The sequence below is a fragment of the Protopterus annectens genome, chromosome 9.part0, assembly GCF_019279795.1.
Source record: "Protopterus annectens isolate FY-2018-M chromosome 9.part0, PAN1.0, whole genome shotgun sequence".
Classification (NCBI taxonomy): Eukaryota; Metazoa; Chordata; order Ceratodontiformes; family Protopteridae; genus Protopterus; species Protopterus annectens.
In genome coordinates this window covers 1,811,696,974-1,811,719,129 of record NC_056743.1, presented here as the reverse complement: position 1 = coordinate 1,811,719,129, position 22,156 = coordinate 1,811,696,974, and the positions used below count along the sequence as shown (strand labels likewise).

At 41.7% G+C, this 22,156-nt stretch overlaps 1 protein-coding gene across 1 annotated transcript in view; it reads left to right on the top strand.

Moving 5' to 3' along the window:
• Positions 1–22,156, top strand: part of LOC122812280 (venom factor-like) — a 2,973,268-nt gene that overhangs the window by 1,635,310 nt on the left and 1,315,802 nt on the right. Inside the window, exon 16 of the mRNA XM_044084681.1 lies at positions 5,439–5,510. Coding sequence (XP_043940616.1) covers positions 5,439–5,510 — 72 coding nt within the window. The remainder of the gene's footprint in view (positions 1–5,438; positions 5,511–22,156) is intronic.

Genomic DNA, 22,156 nt, shown 5'->3' with positions numbered 1-22,156 from the left:
CTAATAATAATTTGAAGCTAAACAAATCTAAAATGGTGGTCTTGGATGTACATGCAACTTTGAATGATTCTGTTTTCATTTTATACTTTTTGGGTAACAAGTTGTGTACCAAGGGTGTGTAATCTTTGATTGATGGCAAATTCTTAGTGACCAAGTGACAGATGTTATTAGGTCTTGTTTTGGTTTGAAAGATTTCACCAAAGTTAAGGAAATGACATCTCCTGGTGATTTCTGAGCTCTTGCTCATGCATTGATATCTTTCTACCTCAACTACTGCGACTCTGTTTACTTTGGACTTCCTGACAGAGAGTGCAAAATTCAGAAATGTGTTTACCTACTTGCACAGATCACTATCATAGTATTTCTTCTATATTGAAGAGGTCACACTGACTTCCCTTTTGATTTTATATAGTATTTAAAACTTTAATATTGTTGTTTCTGTCTGCATGACATGGAACTTTCTTCAAGGATCATAGGATAATAGGGAATTACTAGGTTATTGACTCTAGTGGGCCTTTTTAAGCATGGCTATGCTTCCCAAAAATATTAGCTTGGCTTTGGTCCCCTAGGGTTTTGTGTGGGGGGAGACTATATAGATTAAAAAAAAAAAAAAAAAATATATATATATATATATATATATATATATATATATATATATATATATACATACAGACACACACACACACACACACACACATTATATTTGTAGAGAGAGACTTCAGGCATGAGAGGGTGAACATTTACAAGGTACCTCTCTCTAATTTCCCATCCAATCATCAAAGCTGCACTTGAAAAGGTGCAGGGATCACTACAGGAAATATCTAGTACCACTTTCGTGCAAGCTGTAGGTACCCCTCTATGACTCAAGAAACCCATACCATGTATTTAAACTTCTTGGAAACACTTACCATCTAAACCAATACCATAGTCATGGGTGACTTTAATTACCCCACTACTAACCGGGAATCATATATGACACCAAATGTACAGGCACAGTGATTCCTGGATTTTGTAAACACATACTCCATGGACCAGGTTGTCAGTATACCAACCAGGGGTGCAAGCATACTGGATCTGGTCCTCACTAATACGGGAAAGTGCTGCATACCCCTAGTGTGATGTCTTCTCTAGTAAAGTCAGATTACAGAATGGTCTCCTTTGAAGTAAAAATAAAAACTGGAACCCCAGCTAACCCTGAAATACTCAGGAACTACTATAAAGCTAACTTCCTTCTATTAAATGATAACCTGGCAAAATGTCAAGTCCCTATAAACCCTGAGAATGCTACTGCCTAGACAGACCTGTTCACAGAAACCCTATACAAGCATGTTAATAGCTGAATAGAAGCAGCCATATCCACCATGAAGAAGTATAGAGCTAACAAAAAAAACAAGCCACTCTGGTGGAATCACAACATCTATACGCTGTATAACAGAAGGAAGAAAACTGTGGCAAAAATTAGGAGGTGCAGCACCCAGCAGGATAAAAGCACTCTTATCAAACTAAACAAACAACTCAGAGAACAAATAAAGTCTACCAATGCCAAATTTGAGACATAATTGGCCTCCCAGTTCAAGGACAATCCCAAGGCATTCTTTAGCTATGTCTGCAATCTCAAAGGCAATACACAATTCTGTGCAGAGCTCATTGTAAATGGAGCAACCTAAACTGAGCCAAAAAGAATAGCAAACCTAGTGGCTGATAAATTCATCCCAAATTTACACTTCTCTCACCATCAAATATGACTCCCCCCGCTATCACTAGAGAACAGGTTCTTAATGCTCTCTCTAAGGCCAAGAGAACTGCATCAGTGGGACCAGAAAATATCCCAAGATGCCTTTTTTTAATTTCTCCAAGTTGTTTGCGTTTCTAATACCATGACTGGAATGGACCCCACTCCTAAGTCAAAGTACAATTAAAGTTCATGAAATTAGTATTGCTTCAGTCTTTGATGTCAGTCAGAAGTACTCTTCACAGCACCCGCAATGTGCCCAGTAACAACTCCTTTTGCAGTTTGTACAGAGTTACATGTATTGGTAACATATACAAATACGTCTGTAGATTCTTTTTTATAAGACCCGTTGCTCCTACTACTATTGTAATTCTCTGAGTATCTTTCCTCCACATTGCTCTCATTTCTCCCTGTAAATCTTGATATTTTATGACTTTGCCCTCTATATTAGAGACTACTTGATTAGAGACAGTGAGAGGAAATTGAATGTTGCCTTAGTATGAGAGCTGTTGATCATATTATGATCATGCCTTTTTTAATTTCTCCAAGTCTTTTGGGTTTCTAATACTGTGATGGGAATGAACCCCATTCCTAAGTCAAAGTACAGTTAAAGTTTTTGAAATTCGTATTTTCAGTCTTTGATGTCAGCCAGAAGTGCTCTTTGCAGCACCCGCAATATGCCCAGTAATGACTCCTTTTGCAATTTGTACAGAGTTACATGTATTGGTATCATATCTAAATACGATTGTATATTCTTTTTTATAAGACCCATTGCTCCTACTACTATTGGAATTATCTGGGTATCTTCATCCACATTGCTCTCATTTCTGCCTGCAAATCCTGATATTTTATGACTTTGTGTCTCTCTGTACGCAAGACACTGTAGTCACTGGATGTGGTGATTTCGCTGATCAATGCTACTTTTGTCTTTTTTTCATGAGCCACTACATCTGGTTTTCTAACATCTGTCTTTTGAACTGTTGGTAATGGGTGATCCCATGTGATGTAAACTTCATCATTTTCTATGATGCTTTGTGGCTCATGTTGCCCATAGCTCTCAACCTTCCATCTCCAAAATGAGGAACACTCACCTTCATAATGTGGAACAAATGGGCAGAATGTGGAACTTATACTAATGGCTTACTAACAACCTCCGCTAGGAAGGTCATAGGAAGGTTAAAATATGCTGGTTTTACTTATAAAGAAGATCCTTTCATGAATTAATATGATTAATTTCTGTTAACCATGGATTTCACTGAAAGAAATTCCTAACACTGAATGTGTGACTGACTCTTTCAATGTGGAACTTTGAGGAACTTCGAGGAACATGAACGTTTTAAGACCCCAAATGAGGTACGTTCCTCGTAATGAGGTACACATGAGAGGTATGATGTTGCCAGTGTTTTTCAGCCACTTCAGTACCATAATGTTTGCACAATCCCCAGTGGAACAGTCTTGCCACATTATTATGCCTTTAAGTATATAGTCCTTCTCCCATACTAATGGGAGAAGGACTGTATACTGAAAGGCATATAGTCCTACTCCCATTAGTATGGAAGTAGGACTATATGCCTTTCAGTATATAGTCCTTCTCCCATTAGTATGGGAGAAGGTATATGCCTTTCAGTATATAGTCCTTCTCCCATACCCTGGAATATTCCCCTTTGAAATTTTATACATGGGATAATAATTTGCCCTTTATCATGGCTTAAATGTAAAGTGGTCTGCCACTGTTTCATGGTCACTGTAATGTAGTTGATCAGTGTAGGGTGTATCTTATACATTTTTAAGCACTCTTTTATCCATGAATTTGCAATACTGTATGCAGCTGCTTACATGTTTGTACAGGGTTCTGTGAATAATTCTGCACAGGTAGCTGTGGTCTTGTGGCTAGGTGGAGCCTTGAATTTTGACAAAATGTAGGATAATAAGACGTAGTTTGCCTTAGAATAGTTCCTACCTGTTGCAGGTTTAGTTGGGATTTCTGAGTTCATTTTTATTTCAAAGGAGGCTGTTTTGTGATCTGATGTCATTAGTAAGGATGGGACATGGGGGGTGCAATGCTTTCCCATGTTGATGAGTACTCGATCCAGTATATTGGATCATCTGGTTGGATCATGCACTATCTGGTCCAGGGTGTTTGTAAATTCTTGAAGTGTTGTGCCTGTGAGTTTGTGGCAATGTATATTTTCCAGTCTATAGAAGGGTAGATAAAGTCACCCACAAATAGGGTATTTGGTTGGATGATGAGTGCCTCTGATAGGTCTAGATAAGAGTTTTGAGACTCTTGGGGCAAAATGATGGCCTATAGCAAGCTAGAATATGATAAGGAGCCTTATCTAATGTGACTTGCAAGTGGAAGAACTCAATGGCATCCTCCTGTTTTACCAACCTGGAGGTATATTTGTTGCTAGCATAGATTGGGACACCTCCACATTTAGTCCCCATCTTTGCTGGTGTTGGTTTAAATCTGTGGAAGGCACTGTACCCTTGCACTGCCAAAGTACTTTCTAAGGCCTTAAACCAAGTCCTAGTAATGGCACAGGTGTCTACATTCTCCATAGTGAGGAAAGCATGTAATGAGTGGAGTTTTTTGTTTAGGCTCCTAGCATTGTGCAGTAGCACCTTAAGTTTGCTTTGAGTTTTGTTCGCTATGTTGGTAGTTTTGTCATTTTGGAATTGTCTATAAAAGACTCTAAGGGGGTAGATAAAGTTTTAGCCAATATGTGAAAGCCTAGTGGGGATCACGTGCAGACCATTGTTAGTAAGGCAACATGGTCTGTTAACCATGTCCTCCCATGCTAACAGATATTTGACCCCCTTAGAGTGACACCAGAAACCAAGCCAATTATTAAAATCAGTCATTTTATGCACATACTGCAGCATCATCCTCAGTGAAGGTAATATGCTGGCTCAGTGCAAGGCTCGTACCTGTTTTTGGCACTTATTTAGAAAGATCTATGATGTCTCTTTTCATATAGTCCAGTGAATTACATCTTAGGTGTTTTACACCCAAGTGGACTTTGATAAAATAATTGGGATACCCCGGGTACAGTGACTTTAGTGTGTGTGTAATATTGTCGATTCTGACTCCAGATAGGCATCTAACAGTTATCTTCTCCTTGTCTAACCTTGTGAGTGGGGCATCTGTGTGTCATACAATGGAATCCTCCCCAGTGAAAAGAGTATTAGGTAAGGTGCTTGCTTGCTTTATGTGCTTTGTTCATGGGGGCCATTGGGAGTAAGCTTATGTGCAGTTTGGTGTTGCTTTTGGTGTGTGCTTAAAGGATCGTTGAGGAAAGGTGTTGCTACTAGGTGGCTTAGGTCTTTGAGGTTTGGGATGGTTTCTTTAAAGTGGCTTAGCTTAAGAAGAGTATGTGTGTAGCATAATTCCACCTCTGTGCATTGCGCAGCCACACAGCTAATTTATATGAATTCTCTCTATCATTTCCACAGACTGCGACTATATTTGCACTACTACAGCATATACAGTGCAAGAGGTAATGCTAATGTAGCTAGAATAGTGTAGTCATTATGGTACAGGAAATGTTTGGCCTTAAACATCAAGTATAAATACATCATGAATAAATGTTATTCCTCACAGTATAAGGATTTGTCAGTGTGTGTGTGTTATAAAATGCATTATCTGTATCATATTAGCTCTACCAGTAATCATAAATAATCTTCTTAAATATCACATTCACAGAGCTACACTGTCCTGAGCAAGTTAAACGTAAACGTCGCTCCTTAAATATCATAGAATCCAAGAAGAGGAAAGGTAAATGTCAAATCAATCTTAATTTACTTGCATGGTTGTGTTATATTTGCTTCTGTGACTTTAACTTGGCTGTTTTTATGTGGCTTTCCCTGGCTGTCTGCCTATATAAAGTATAATACTGCAAATTAATATCGGCTAAGATATATTTTTATGCTGCCTCCCTCATCCTAATAGTTTGTTTCCTAAACTGAATGTATAAACAGAAAAGTAACAAACATTCACAGACTGGGTTCAAAGCAATAACATTTCATTTAAAATTAACAAGCAGATAACACATTTCATTTTACTGATAGATACATCTTCTAACCGTATATTACTACACTGAAATCAGATGCATGTACAGCCCTCTGAGTTACTTATTAAGGGTCCTATAAGTTAGAACAACTTGTTGAGTTCACACAAATAATTTCTTGTGCCTTGGAAGTGGCCGCTAACAATCTTCAAGAGCTGGGCAAGTAAGTCCCAAATGGGGAAAGCCTTCCACTAATAGAATTTTTTTTCAGTGAAAATGATCACATTTAACTGCAAAACTGAATGTGTTTTGAATGACATTGCAATGTTATTTAAATGTTTGTGTGAGCTTTCTGTGAGGAAGGTTTACTTTTTACAGAAATTTTACTTATATTGTAAGTTTTGTGTGTTTGGGGTAGGGTAATGTGTTCTGTGAGACTGTTAGTGTTTTACTTACCTCAGAACCACTTGTTCTCTACCATGTAAGTTACCAACTCATCCAGGCTCCGTTCGCTGCTTTCAGCTCTTCTTTTCAGCTTGCCTATGGAGCATCTTCCAGTCTCAGTTAGTACCTTCCCCTGCACACAAAAAGAAAAAAGTTTCAAAGGAGTTTTCAGGTGTCAAGCTGGCTCCTGTTTTGCCTAACCCACTGATGGGTAATTTGGCTGCTTGTTGATCCTTCTACTCCCCATCATTTCCCCCAGCCTTCTTGGTGTAGCTTTTTCATCCACAAAAGCCCTAGGGATAGCCACATCCCCTGTGGCTGTTGAAATAACCATGGTGGCCAGTTAGAGTCACTTTTGTGGTGTCGCAGGAAGGGGCAGGTGAAAGGTCTTCACTTGACTGGGACGGGCTGGAAGAGCCTGGGATCAGTGTGCCTGGTATGAGTCAGTTTGTTGGCAGGAGAGTATGTTTAGTGAGAAAAACTTTAAGTTTCATCTTTCTATTTCTATGGGCAGGGCAAACTTGCTGGGATTTGCCATGAAACTTAATTCCTTTTCTTTGCCCCTTTATTCTTCAGGCAAGCAAACTTCACACTACTCAAGACTGGTGTGGTATCCTTCAAGGCCCCTGAGCCAGTGGAAACCACAACCCAATCTGCGGAAGCCCTTACAAATGCCTTCTATGAACACCTCCAGGACTGCATGGATCAGGCAATCCCAAATAAAACCAAGACTCTTTCCACAAAGGGCAAACGTCCAGTCTGGTGGACCCCAGCCATTAACAAACTTTACAATAAGAGGAGAAAGCTATTACATGATAGAACAAAATCCATAAAAGGGAAGTCACCCCTGATCATTATTAGTAAAAATATGAGCACTCATAAAATCAACTAAGGCCAATTTTGAGAGAAAAATAGCCATGGATTCAAAGGACAATCATAAGGCCTTTTTCAGCTATGTTAGGAACCTGGGTGGAAACTCCCAGATATGCTCAGAATTAGTCCAAAATGATACAAAAATCACTGAACCCACAGACATTGCCAACATACTGGCAGACAGGTTCAGTGCAAACTTCACCTCCCGCCCCTAAAGGAGAGATAACTATCCCAGCGGAGTGTAGCCTCCCAGACATCTCAAATGTGCAGATGAAAGCTGCTCTCTCTAAAGCTATAAACACAGCATCAATGGGACTGGATGGTGTCCCCGGCTGTGTGCTACACGAGCTAAATGAGGAATTAAACCTGCACATAAGGCAGCTGTTTAATCTCAGCCTTACCACAGGATACATGCCCAAGGAGTGGCGTACGGCAACTGTGGTCCCACTCCACAAAGGCGGTGCCTCTACGGACCCTGGTAATTACCGCCCCATAAGCTTAACAAGTCTAGTCTGCAAAGCTATGGAGAGGATCATAATGGAGCTCATAAATAAAGATATAGGGGACTTGCAGACATTGGACCCGACCCAGTTTGACTTCGTCAAGGGCAGATCATGCCTTTTGAACTTGGTTGACTTCTTCAAAATAGTCACCAAGGCCATTGATGAGGGAAAGGCAGTCCATACAGCCTACCTTGACCTTGCAAAGGCTTTCGACACAATACCCCACTCGGGTATTGTAGAAAAACTTACCAGCTTAAATGTAAACCCTTATGTCACAAGATGGGTTGCAAACTGGCTTAAGGACAGAACCCACAGGGTTAGAGTTGCTGGCGCTATGTCAGACTCCAAGCCGGTCACAAGTGGTGTCCCACAGGGCTCGGTCCTTGGCCCCCTATTGTTTGGCATCTACTTCTCAGAAGTACAGGCCAACATGGGAGGACTTTGGCTGACAAAGTTTGCAGACGACTGCAAACTGGGCACCATAGTGGAAAGTGCATCGGACACGGATATCCTTCAGAAGGGACTCACGGAAACAGATAGCTGGTGCCAGAGCCATGGCCTGAAGTTAAATGCCAAAAAATGTATAGTCATACCCTTCGGGAAAAACAAGTTAACCCCAAGCTACCATATAGGCGGCAATCCACTAAGCACAGAAGAGGTTATCAGGGACCTGGGGACCCAGGTTGACAGTGGCCTTTCTTTTGACACTCACATTGCTAAAGTGGTTAGAAAGACCTTCTACATTGCACACCTGATCATGAAGGGATTCACATCCAGATCTAGTGAGGTCATTGTTGCCTTGTACTCTTCACTTATCAGACCAATGATCGAGTACAATGCCCCATTCGGGATGTATCTCACCCGACATCTGCAGCAATTGGAGAGACCCCAAAAGTTCCTCACCAAAAGGATAAAGGGACTCCAAAATCTGTCATATGCTGCCAGATCGAAGAAACTCCAGCTCTATTCAGTCGCATACCGTCTGCTCAGAGGTGACATGTGCCTGACATACAAGGCCATGTCCAACCCGGAATTAATGGACATGCTCCACCTCAAAAAATCCAAATCCACCAAAACCACTAGAGCAAGCAACTTAAACCTTAGCACGGATATAAATAGGATGTGCTGGAGGGATAGATTTATCACTCAGAGACTCCCTATGCTGTGGAATAAAATCCCGGTCCATGTGAGGCAGAGCACCTCGTTGGCTCTGTTCAAGAGAAATCTTGACCTGTGGATGGGAGATCGTAGGTTTACCCCGGGAATCATCTCTGTGTCACTGCTGGACAGAGGCACAACAAACTAATGGGCACAGTATTTTTTCATATAAGGGGTGGCGTAAGCCACAAAACTTTGGGCTAGGCTTATAAATGCCTTAGGGCAGATAGCCTAGTATAAACCTATGAACCTATAAGAAAACGAAAAACATTTCTTCACCTTCTCAAAGGAATTTCAGTCAGATGAGAGGGCATTGCAGGGGAATGGTTGTACTTCAGGAAATTCTTCTCAGTCAGAGTTCTCTGATTCTGACAAAAGTATTTTATCAGATGTACCTGCTGAAGAGAATTATTTTTATGACACTTTGTCTAAGATGAAAAATGTTTATTCAGTGGAACCACTAATAGGGAATTTGAGCTAGATTTAGACCATCATGAAGCCAGTTAGTTGTACTCTACTGATAATGTGTTGTTGCAATACTAATCCTGCTCAGTATGAGAGGAACTGCAGGTTCAGTTATTTGATATATGTGCTTGGCTGAAGAGTCAATGGTATGAAGCTACCATCTGTGGGATTATGACTGAATGCCTCTAGGTCAGCCTTGAAATGTCTTGATTCATCAGTGTTGCAGATATCTGGTTGGCCAGGGATAGCTGGCCACAAGGTTGGTGAGAAGTGTTGCCCATCACCTTTACACCCTCTGTCCTTTCAAATCCTTGTTCTGTGATGGGTAAAAAGGGATACCGGATGGTGGATAGATTAGATAGTTTGCAATCCAGGTCATCTATTCTCCTTTCCAATCCTCCTCCAGTCAGTTAAATCTGAGGTTTTGAATTCTTTATCTTCTGAAGGTAATACAGTTCAGGTACACTTGGCAGTAAAAATTCCTCCCCCCTTTTGAAGGGAAGAGATTCCCTGTTGTCCAAGGAACTGACTCTATTTCTTCTCATCTTGCAACACATGGTATCTCAAGGAGTCATAGAACCTGTGCTCTCAAATCTCCTAGGCAAAAGTTTTTATTGAAGAATTTTTTCTAGCTCCCAAAGAAGAAGGATGTTTATGTCTGCAGTGGATCTTAATTTTTGTAAAGATTCTGAAGTTCAAGATGTTATCTCTTCTGTTTGTTTTACCTCTGATTCTGCCTCTAGCTTTCATGGTAAAGCTGGATCTAAAAAATGTCCATCATCTCATCCCCATTTCAGAGCATTTCAAGCAATTAATAAGACTTGCTAAATCTGGATTACATTATTAGTTCTCTGTTTTACCCTTCAGACTGTCCACAGTAGAAAGAGTATTCACAAAATGCTTAGCTCCAGACATTGCTTACTGCACTTCTCAAAATATTCACATTTTTCATATTCTGATGAATGGCTTATCTTTGCAGACTGTTTTTAATGCTCTCAAAAGTCTTCAGTAACTGTTCATAAACTTCTACTCAATCTGGGTTGTCAGACAAACTTTCAGAAATCTTCTCCCATCCCTTCGCAGAGAATGATTTTCCTCTGATCTTTGCTGGATTCTGCCTTGAAAAGAGCTTTTTTTCTTTAGACAAAGCAGACATGTTTCAACAGTTCTTCCTGAGTTTCTTCAGTCAGAACCATACATCTGCAAAGGAGTTTCTCAGGATTCTGGGGTACATAACCATACATCTGCAAAGGAGTTTCTCAGGATTCGGGGTACATAACCATACATCTGCAAAGGAGTTTCTCAGGATTCTTGGGGTACATAAGCATACATCTGCAAAGGAGTTTCTCAGGATTCTGGGGTACATAACACCACTCAGTCTCATGCTTCCATTGGCCAGACTGCTCATGAGGAACATACACTGGTATTACAGATCAGTCTGAATTGAGCATTTATACTCTTTGACCTTTCAAACCCCAATCCTAAAGAGGAGATTGGGTGGTAGGTGGACTTCATGGTTTAAAGTCCAGGTCTTCTGTTCTTCCATCCAGTCCCCCACCAATCGATTACCAGAGATGCTTCAGACATGGAGTGAGGAGCAGGTTTTAAAAGGGTTATATGTATGAGCTTTGAGGGATCGTGTAGACAGGTAAAGCACATAAATTTCAGAGAGATTTTAGGAGTTATCAATGCTTTGAAGGCCTTGAATCATCTTTGGTTTCCAAGACCTCTGTAAGCATATACAGATGAAACCACAGTCATGTGGTGCATAAACAGCATGGGGGGGTACCAGATATACCCCCTTTGCAGACTTGTTATGATAAGCCCAAGGGGCAGCAACACAGCCAGTTTGGCTCTTCAGGCTTCATACATTCTTTCAGAGAAAAACTTGGCTGCAGACAAGCTCAGAAGGACCAGGACAGACTTCGAAAAATGGAAACCTCATCCTGGGGTCTTCCAGAAATTGATCCAGCTGTGGCTAACATTCCAAGTAGAAGTGTTTGCCGCCCATCAGAACAGACAAGTAAAGAAATTCTGCTCTAGGATTCCTTGCAAACAGGCCTGAAAGACAAATGTTTTCTTATTCCCATGGAAGAGAATGTTCCTGAATGCTTTTCTACCCTTTCTACTGATATCCAGGATTCTTCTAAAGATCCAGAAAGACTCTCCAAAAATTGTAGTGGTGACTCCCTTTTTGTCAGGGGAACAGTGGTTCTCCCTTCTTTTCATTTTGACCAAGGGCAATTACCACAAGCTTCCTCACAGACTGGAGATACTCACACAGGAGAGGGGATGCTTGATATACCCCAGTCTATAAACTTTTCAGCTAACTGCTAGGATGTTAGAATTTTGATACCTTTTAGGAACTTTTTTTTCTGATGGCATGCAGCAGGTACTAATGGAAGTGAGAAAACCTGCTGCTAGAAAATCCTCTACATGCAAGTGGAAAAGATTTTCTAGTTAGTGTGAGTCATAGGTTTATAGGTTCATAGGTAGGTACTAGGCTATCTGCCTGAGGGCATTTATAAGCCTAGCCAGTGTGTGTCAGCTTTCACCACCCCATTTATTAATTAACTGACCCTCTGTCAAGAAGAGCCAATGAAGTGATCCCAGGGGTGTATTTTCTGTTACCCATCCACTCGTCAAGGTTTCTCTTGAAGAGTGTTAGTGAGGGGCTCTGCCTAATGCAGTTAGGAATTTTGTTTCAAAGCATGGGGAGTTTCTGTGACAGGAATATATCCCTCCAGCATGTTCTATTTATTGTTGTGGCGAGGTTTAGCTCACTAGAGCGAGTGGCTCGTAGTGACTTGGATTTCTTTAGGTGGAGCATGTCCATCAATTCTGAGTTGTACATGGCTTTGTAAGTCAGGCAGAGATCACCTCTGAGTAAGCAATATGCCACTGGGTACAGCTGGAGTTTTTCCAGTCGGGCTGCATAGGACATATGTTTAAGGCCAGTAATCCTCTTGGTGAGGTACTTTTGTGGTCTTTCCAGCTGTTGGAAGTGTCTTGTGAGGTACATCCCAAACGGGGCATTGTACTTTATGATGGGTCTGATGAGTGACGAGTAGAGGGGCACTATAATCTCTTTATTTCTAGATGCAAACCCTTTAGTAATTAGCTAGGCTACATAGAAGGATTTCCTAACTACTTTGGCAATATGATTGTCAAAGGAGAGATTACTATCTACCTGGGTCCCCACAAGGACTTTAGCTTTCTTGGTAGCTTCCTAGAAAAGGTTGGACTCGAAGTATTCCACTGGCAGCAACATGGTTCTCTGTGCACACTTTTACAAACCACTACAAACCAGATTCCTTGTCCTGGTTCAGAACAGCCTTTACCAAGACCATTTTCCAGAGAGTCTTGAAGTCCTAGTTTTCTGGCCTTCTGCCTTTTGATGCTTTTCATTCCTGAGCTGTGGTAATCTACCCATATAAATTAGGCTACTGCAACAATGATATGTGTCTGAATATAGTAGAGTTGCATAAGTGAGACTTACCATAACTGTAGCCTCCCCTTCTTCAAGCCCCCTTTTCTTGCTTGTATTTTTTGGTGTTGCCAGGGTCTGGATTTGTATATGGTTTTTGCATGATGTTACTGTTTGCTTTGTCTCCTAGCATTATTCTCCATGGCACTTGCCCCCCTCTTGGGCAAAAACTACATTTAAGCTTTTTGGGCTCCAGCTGTCTTTTTTGTGGAGCTTTACCTGAGCTTCTGTCAGCTGGAGCTTGTGGAAGATGTCATTGAGTTTTGGAAGCTGGCCATTTGCAGTGGGGTAGGACACATATAGTTTAGATTACTGCAATAGTAATCTATTAGGACATCTACAGTTATGATACATTTCATTTACACAACTGTACGTTTTAGTAAATGTTTATGTAGAATTAGTGTGTTTGGGGTAGCCATTGTGCTTTTGGAGACTGTTATTGGATTTATTTTACCTCAAAATCATTACTTATCAGTCAGGAACTTTACGAACTCTCACAGGCTCCACCATTCATTTTTTCAGGCTTCTTTTTTGACTGAACCATGGTGCTGTTACTATTCTCCTTGTTTATTCTTTCCCACATCTGCAAGAAAAAAGAATTACTAGGGTGTCTTTGGATGCCAGGCTGGTCCATCAATGCCTCAGCCATCAAAGGGTGACTTTGATGTGACCAGATTTGATTTCTTGAATAGTTCATCAGTGTCTCTCTTTCCCCCTGGTTTTGCTTCTTGTGATGTCATTAAGGACAAGGAGTTAAACATGTCCTCTGCAGCTGTTGGGTTGTCCTCGCCAGGCAAGGGAGAAACACGTTTGTTAGTCTCTGGGGAAGAAGCAGACAAAGGTCTACTACATAACTGGTGTTGGATGCTTGTTTCCTGGGATAGTGCCCCTCCCATGAGTCTTTTCTTTCATGGACTCTCTGAGAAAAGAAAGTCAGAAATTAAAAAAAATATCTTGTTTCTATTACTATGGACTGGGAAGACTTGCTTGGATTTGCTAAGGAATTCATTTCTGCTTTTAATTTATTTTTATTTATTTTATTTTATTTATTTTACATTTGTTGACCGGGCTAGTCCAGCTGGATACATATCCATTTCCAGCAGAGGCCCGGGAGAAAAACTCCTCGTCCTCGAGAGTACAAAACAATATTTGATTTTAATAAAACAAAACTATAAAATAAAATAAATTCAAGGTTAACAAAATGGAAGTAGTATATACAATTAAGCTATTTTATGCAAAAAAGAACACATTGAAGTAAACAGTTGGGTAAAATAAGTAAGATGTACAATACAGGAACACACTTGAAGAGGTGAGTCAACATGAGATATTAGAGTGACAAAGAAACATATTAAGATATAAAAGAGAGTACAAATTAGTTGAAAGAGAAGTTATGAATCTGGATTCCAGTAAGCAGGTACATTATGCAGACATTGAGATTCAGAAATTTAGTGAGAAGACAAGAGAGGTTAGTCTGGGTTAAGACAGGTGCATAGCCAATGTCTTTTAAGGTAGGATTTAAGCCTGATTTTAAATTGTGAAAGTGATGGTAGTGAGGTTAGGTCACTGGGAAGAGAGTTCCAGGATTTACCCACGGTGTTAGAGAATAGAGAGTCCCCTGCCTTATTGTTGGCTTTTTGTGTTAGTACTAGCATTTTAGTGGCTGAGCGGAGGGTATTGAGGTTACTGTAGGGGATGATAAGGTTGGTAAGAATCGGTGTGTTACTAGGTTGATACAGGATTTTATAAGCAAATATTAATTGTTTAAGTAGCAGTAGGTTAGGTAACTCTAGCCAACCAAGATTTTTGTAATTAATACAGTGGTGGGTCCTAAATGTTGAGCTAGTTGCAAATCTTACAATATTGTTGTAGGAGACTGCTAGTTTGTTCATGTTGGTTTTTGAGAGGTTAGTATATATTGGGGAGGCATAGAGGAGGGTGGAAATTAGGTGGGTCTGGGCAATAGTAGATCTTGCTAGTGGGGTAAGAAAGGATTTGATCCTATATAGTGAGCCTAGTTTTTTGTTAACTGTTTTTATGGTATTGCTTATGTGGGCTTCAAAGTTAAGGTTATTGTCAATTAGTACCCTCGAGGTTTTGTGTTAGAGTCAGGGGAAATGCTGGTTCCGTTATTAGAAGTGACAGTGAAGTTTAGAGGTGTGGCTCTATGGGTGGGAGTGAAAAGTAGAAGTTTGTTTTTTTTCGGATTTAGAATGAGACATTGATGTTGAAGCCAATCCTCAACTGTGTTGAACACTTTTTGGGTAAGAGATTGCAGGTCAGCTTGATTTGGGGCTGTGCAGATTAATGTGGAGTCATCGGCATATTGTATTAAGGAGGCCTGAGGAATAACAGTGTACAGGTCGTTGATGAAGACAGAGAATAGAAGTGGTCCAAGTATAGAACCTTGGGGGACGCCTAGTGAGATGGGGAGAAGGGGAAATAGGTTGTTCCCCCACATGACTGCTCGTTGCCTATTGCTTAAGTAGGATTCAAACCATTGTATAGATAGAGTATCAAGGGACAGATTTTTTAGTGCGTTAATGAGAAGTTTATGGTTAACCATGTCAAAGGCTTTGGACAGATCAATAAAGAGGGCTGAGGATAGAGTGTTGTTATTGCGATTTTTATTTATACAGTCGGAGAAGGATAAGAGGGCAGTAGTAGTACTGTGAAATGGCCTGAAGCCATGTTGGCAGTTAGCTAGTAAGTTGTTGTCTATCAGGTGTTTTAACAGTTGCCTATGAATGCATTTCTCCATGATTTTCGCCAAAGGAGAAAGTATGGCAATAGGTCTATAATTGGATAGTTCCCTAGAATTTCCCCTTTATGAAGGGGGATTATATGCGCAATCTTCCAGGTGCTAGGAATTGCACCTTTAGAGATTGTTCTGTTAATCAGAATGGAAATTGGGTAGGCTATAACATCTGTTGCTTTCTGTAGGTATTCAGCAGGAAGGAGATCGGCTGCAATGGTAGTAGGTTTGAGTTTGTAGGAGGATACGGATGAGGGATGTAGAGATGGGTTTGAGATGAAATGGGGGAGGTAAGGTAGTATTATGGGATGTTAGAGGTGAGCTGTTGGGAGATAGTTGGTTGGCAAGAGACTGAATGGTTTCAGTGAAGAAGGAGTTAAAGGTTCTTGCTACTTCCTTTGAATTGTTGTGGTCTGCGCCTACAGGTGGGGGGGGTGACAGTACGACCTGGATGTAAGAGAGTATTTATACCTGCCCAAAATTTTTGGGGTTTACTTTGCTGGGTATTTTGGAGTTTTATGTAGTACTTTCTTTTATCTAACAGGATTGATTTTTTTGTGTCATTTCTTAACTGTTTGAACTTGATGTGATCTTCTTGGTTTTTGGTAGTACGCCATAGGGTCCAGTTTTTATTTCTAAGTAGCATTTTTTGTTTTGTATCTTTTGAGAGCCAGGGTGCAGGTTTGTTTCTAGTCTTAATGGTCCTACGCCATAGTCCAGTTTTTTTTTTTTAAGTAGCATTTTTTTTTTTTTTGTATCTTGAGAGCCAGGGTGCAGGTTTGTTTCTAGTCTTAATGGTCCTTATTGGAGCATGGAGGTCGAGAATGTTTAGAAATTTACTATTAAAGTGGATTACTGCTTCCTCTAGAGGTAGACTATTAAGGGTGCCCAGTTGCATGCTCTAAGTTCGTTTTGGAAATTATCAGGGTTAAATTTAGTTTTACTCCTAATAGTTCTATAGGTAATTGGATTTTGGATATCAGTCTTGTCCCTGATTATGAAGGTTAGAGCATGGTCGCTTATATCCTCAGGGAGAGTTCCAACTTTATAACTTAGGTGATGTCTATTTATTAGTATCCAGTCTAGGGTGCTTTCGGTGTTGTTGTGTTTATTGGTCCTTGTGGGGGAGTTTATAGTTTGAGTAAAACCATGTAAATTAAGATGGGTAGAGGGCTGTTCTGGGGTACAGCTATTCCAATTTATATTAAAGTCTCCGAGTACTATTGTTTCTTGGGGATAGTTGGTTGATAGCCAGTTCAGGATATATTCTAGGTTGTTTGAGTTATCCCCTGGGGGAAGATAGATGGCAATAATATAAATAGATTTATGGTTATTGAGTTGGAGTTTGGAGATACGTATTTCTTCATTGCTAGTTGGAGGGGGCTTAGAGTCAATAGAGGTAACTTGTAGTCCAGACTTGTAAAGTATTGCTATTCCACCTCCCTTCTTAGCTAATCTATCTAGTCTTAATGTGCTATATCCTGGTGGAGTAAATTCATTGTCATGTATAGTTGGTTTGAGCCATGTTTCAGTAAGACACAGGATGTCAAATGAATGTACATCTATGAGAGCGTGAATTTGGGCAACCTTGTTATTTATGCTTCTTACATTAAGATGGGCTATTAATAGTGAGTTGGGAGGTCTAATAAGGGATGGGGTGGTAGTAGGGGTTGCTATATGGGTAACTGTAGGAAGTGTAGGGCTTGGACCGGGATTAGGTTGGATATCACCATCTATTATTGACTGGAGTTGGTAGTTAAGTGGGTGTTGTAGGTGTTTACATATAAGGAACAGAGATTTTTTGGCTTGAGGCAGATAGTATTTAATGTGATTTAGTCTGTGGTATTTTGCTGATAGGTAGGTTGTTGTACTAATTGTGTTTGAATGAGAATGAGTGTAGGCTATGGGGGTAGAGGAGGTTTGCTTTGTGGAGTAGAAAAGGTTTATGTGTTGGAGATGCTCATAGAAAGTAAGTAGATAGAGTATAATAAGAAGTGGTGAGATAAGGTATGGAAGTAGGGTTTTCCGTTGAGGATAGGTAGACAACAGTGACATTGTGACAGTATGGAGAGTAGTGGAATGATTAAGATGAGTAAGTTGGATAATGTAGGTGAATATTGGGTGTGGAGATTCTGGAACTTAAGGTGTGGGCTGCTATGATTGGTGTTAATTGAAGGGGAGTGGTTTGTGATTGGTGTTAATTGAAGGGGAGTGGTTTGGATGAGTAAATGTAGAAGCAGTGGGGGTGGGTGGGAATAGGGGGCAGGGTGGGGTGCGCAGTGAGCCTGTAGTGCGAATGGAGCGGGATAGAGCCAGTAAAGGAGAAGGACCCCAGGAACAATCAGTGAAATGCTGACTACTGAGGTAAGGTAAAGATGTGACTAGAGGAGAGTATGTAGTGGTAAGTATAGAGGGGTGAGCAGTACTGAGAGTGCAAAGAAAAGTTCAAGCCAGCTGTAGGATAATATATGTATCAGAGCAGAGGGATAGATAAGTGGGGCAAGTCCTTGGAAAAAGAGAATAGAAACAATATAAATAAACTTTCCTAGTGTGCTTTAAAGTCTAGGAATAGCAGAGAGGAACAAAACTAAGCAGCTTAGTTAATTTGAAGGTAAAGTGATGAGGTTAGGGAGAAAGGGGTAGAATAGAGTGGGTGTACTGGCTGACCTGGCTAGGGAGCAGTCCTCAGTTACAAGGCATTAATGAGGAAAGATGTAGTAACACTGCAGACACTGTAACACATACTTTCTAGGTTCTTTTGAATTAGAGTCATATGGAGAGGATTTGCTCTAACTTATGGTACGGGTGGAGTCCAGTTGGCTTAGTAATAGGTTTGTATCTTGGCTTTCAGGCAGGACAGATTCACAGTCACTAGTTCAGGGCAAGCAGAGTGAAGCGCTGGGTGAATAAAGGGAGAGAAGACAAAATTAAAGGTAACAAAGTGTTAGTAGCAGGCAAAAATAGCAGTTTCTCAGAATAAATAGCCCTTATATGACATCACTAAAACACATTCAAAAATAGGACTGTACAGAGAGGACAAAATTGTAGAAGACAAAGAGCTGGTGGCAGGCAAAAAATTAGCAGATTATCAGAATAAAAATTCCTTGTATGACATTACTAGGTACATTCAAAAGTATAGCACTGTACAGAAGACTACTATAATCCTTTCAACAAAATAGGTTCAAAGCAAAATAACATATGGCATAAATACGAGTAAAGATTACCCATGCATAGGTAAGTAGGGCTCACAATTTACAGTCGGGAGCATCAGCACCTTAGAAGAACAAAGTCTACCTAATTCAAGGATCAGCGCCAATAGTGGTAGTTAATAAAATTAAGAAAATTAAAAGCTAATATCAATACTATTCATTTCCGTAGTAACAGGAATCAGCTTACACACAGTCCCAAACAGGGAAAACAATCTTACAGCTGTGAAGCACCACAACGCTGAAAACAACATGTGCGTGCTTCTAAACAGCAGCACAAGTAATACAAGCTTAGAAAATCAAAGTGGAGAGAAGTAAACTCTACTTTCTTCCGTCTGAAGCACCACACACTCAATATTGAAATACATTGGGAGCCACAACAACCTAAAGGAACAAAGACTACCTGATTCAGGATCAGCGCCAGTAGTAGTAGTTAATAAAATAAGAAAATTAAAAGCTAATAATGAAACTAATCATTTCCGTAGCACCAGAAATCACCTACACACAGTCCCAAACAGGGAAAGCAATCATACAGTTGTGAAGCACCACAACGCTGAAAAACAACACGCGCGTGCTTCTAAACAGCAGCACAAGCAATGCAAGCTAAGAAAATCAAGGTGGAGAGAATTAAACACTACTTTCTTCCATCGGAAGCACCACACGCTCAATATTGAAATACATCACTCCCTAGAGAGCAGTAGGAGCAGTAGAAACCTAAATATCCAGGTACAGAAAAAGTAGCTCAATTACTTACGGATAAGAAGTATTAACAATAACAAAACTGCAGAAAAACCTCCTTAACTATTGGCCAGGACACGCCGTTACACAAGGACAACATCTAACTAGTTCCTATACTGCTACTCAAACAGTAAGTCGGAAATATTATTACATTAAAGGTAGAACGCACATTCCACAGTCAGAAGGGCCAAAGTCTTAAAAGATAAATGTTAAGTTGTCAATCTCGCCTTCATTCTTGCTTGATGGGTTCGGAGCCGATCCTCGGCTCCGACCCGGCACTTGCTTTAGCTCGAGAACTCCTTTTACCAGCTCGAGGCAGCCCCATATCCCATGATGCAAGGCAGGAAGTACCCAGATCTCGCCGCTTGGCTTGGGAGGTCTTCTTTTACCAGCTCCTGGTAAGTAGTTCACATTTGTGATATTTCAAGCCCTTTTAGTTTTAAACTAATTTTTGATAGTTTAATTTTATTTCTAACCTTTTCTGACAGAAATCCCTGTCTCTTTTAATTTTTAGTTAGTCAATTTTCCCTATCCCATCCCCCTGTTAGGGTGTGTGTGTTGGTGTTTTTATAAAATACCTCTTGGTATTTGTTTAATTTAAATTTGACTGTGTGTCTGTGTGTGTTGTGTCAGGCACCATGTCTAAGGAGAGGGTTTCAGGTTTTAAGAAGTGTGACTCGTGCTGTCAGAAGATGTCTCTGACAGACGGTCACACTTCTTGCCTGTACTGTTTGGGCCCTCTTCACCTGCAGGACTCCTGTGCTATTTGTCACTCCTTCAGCCAGAGAGTCCTGCAGGAGAGACGCAATAAGTTGATTCTCAGGGGTCTTCTGCCGGAGGGCTCCGCTAAGTCGGCTCCACAGAAGTCAACTAAAACTGCCAAGGCCCAGGCTTCTGTTTCTAAGCCTGCGGCCTCGGCTCCGACTTGTATAGAGTCGAGATCGGCTCCGGCTGGAGCCGATTCTGATCCATTAAAGCTTTCGCCGATGGCTATCGGTGCGAATCTGTTTTGACCACTTCGATGTCGGCTCCGATCGGCTCCGACACCCATGTGGCGCAGGCATCGGTGTCGGCCCGATCGGCCGACACCGTTATTTTGGTGGCTGTATCGGCTCGCTGGAGCCGATACATCGAGACGCTCTGTCGGCTCGGAAGTCGGTGCCGACAGGATCAGTAGTATCGGCCCGATGGTCCATTCCAGGAAGAGGTCGAGGTCTCCTTCCTGAGCCGACATTTCGCTCGCTTCGCTTCTATCGAACGGAGCCATCGGAGCCGATCTTCAAGGTCATCCAGGTTGTCAGATCATGACCTAGAGAGAGTGGTCAGTAGATTACTCAAGTCACAGGTACTGGCCCAAATGTTGCACAGTCCGTCTCAGCAGACGACTGTTGGTCCACACCCGTTACAGTTCCTCCTTCAACTCTACCCCAGAGTTTGGAGTTGGAGTCTGCGGCATGGTTACTGCTACGGCTGGAGGACGGATACCCCTTCTGTTCCTTCAGCTCCTACTCTTATCTCCTCTTCCTTAGAGGGATTCGTGGTCGGGCTTCCATGGTCTCCTCCGAGGGGTGAGTGGCATCGGACCCTTGTCCGAGCCCGCTCTTCCCTTGAGCCGGGCCTTGGTGAGCTCGGCTCCGACATCTGCTTCGAGGCTTCCCTTCGGTGGTTCCTGGAGTTCCTAGCTCTTCGAGCAGGTTCTCTCGGACCTGCCTGGGAGGGGAGCATTCGAGGTGATGAAGAGTGTACTGGCCACTGGTATCAGTCAGCAGTCTGTTCCCGTAGCTCCTCCCTCTATGGTACCTGTTGACATCTCTGCCATTTCTCTTGCTACAGGACCCAGAGATCCTCCGCCTCAGGTTTCCCCATTGGGAATTCCTCCTCCGAGGATTCTCCTGATGTTTCGGGAGATCCTCCTAGGAAGAGGACTTGTAAGAGGAAGCATGTAGACTCCCCCGAGTCTGTCACTTCGGATACTGACTTCGATGAGTCAGAGGGATCCCCTAGATCCCCCTCTGAGGATGTCTCCTTTTCAGACATCCTAGAACTTCTCAAACAGAGGGGAAACTGGCCCACCAACAATCCCTCTGAGGATGAGTCAGTATACCTAGAGGCGTTAGGATCTCGGCCCTCCACCTCCTGGGTGTCTCCGCCTTTCACCCCTTATGCAGGTTATTGCACGAAAGGCGTGGACAGCTCCTGACTCTGTAGAGCCAGTCCCTAGGAGGCCTTCTAAATTTATCACTGCCCCTAGTGACAAACAATTCCTAACCAAGGGTGTCCCCGCTGATGCCATGGTGGTGGCTGCGGCCACCAAAAGGAACTTGCAGATCCTTCCGTGCCGCCCATCCATCCTCTAATAAGGACTCTAGGACCATGGATAGGTATGCGCAAGCGGATGTTTTCCTCAGCGACCTTTGCTATCGTGCTCGCTGAATTATCTTTGTCACTTCACCAGACTCCAGAGAGATATCCTGAAGGAGCTGGGAGAAGTAGTTCAGGATCCTACAGCTGCAGGGGCTCAAGAAAAGATTGCTTCAGCTAGGACCCTCAATTCCATTGCTAACTCCTCCATGCTAATATCTTATGCTGCGGGATGGGATGTAGTAGAGCCGCAGGCACAGGTGTGGCTCTTAGACGCCAGGCCTGGATGCGGCTATGTGATTTTATGGATCCCTTTAAGGCCCTTCACAAATTCTCCCTTTGATGGGTCAGCTTTGTTTGGCCCTCAGGTGAAGGAGACCTTGACCAGGTGCGAGCAGGACGGCAAGACTCTTTCTGCTGTTGGAGT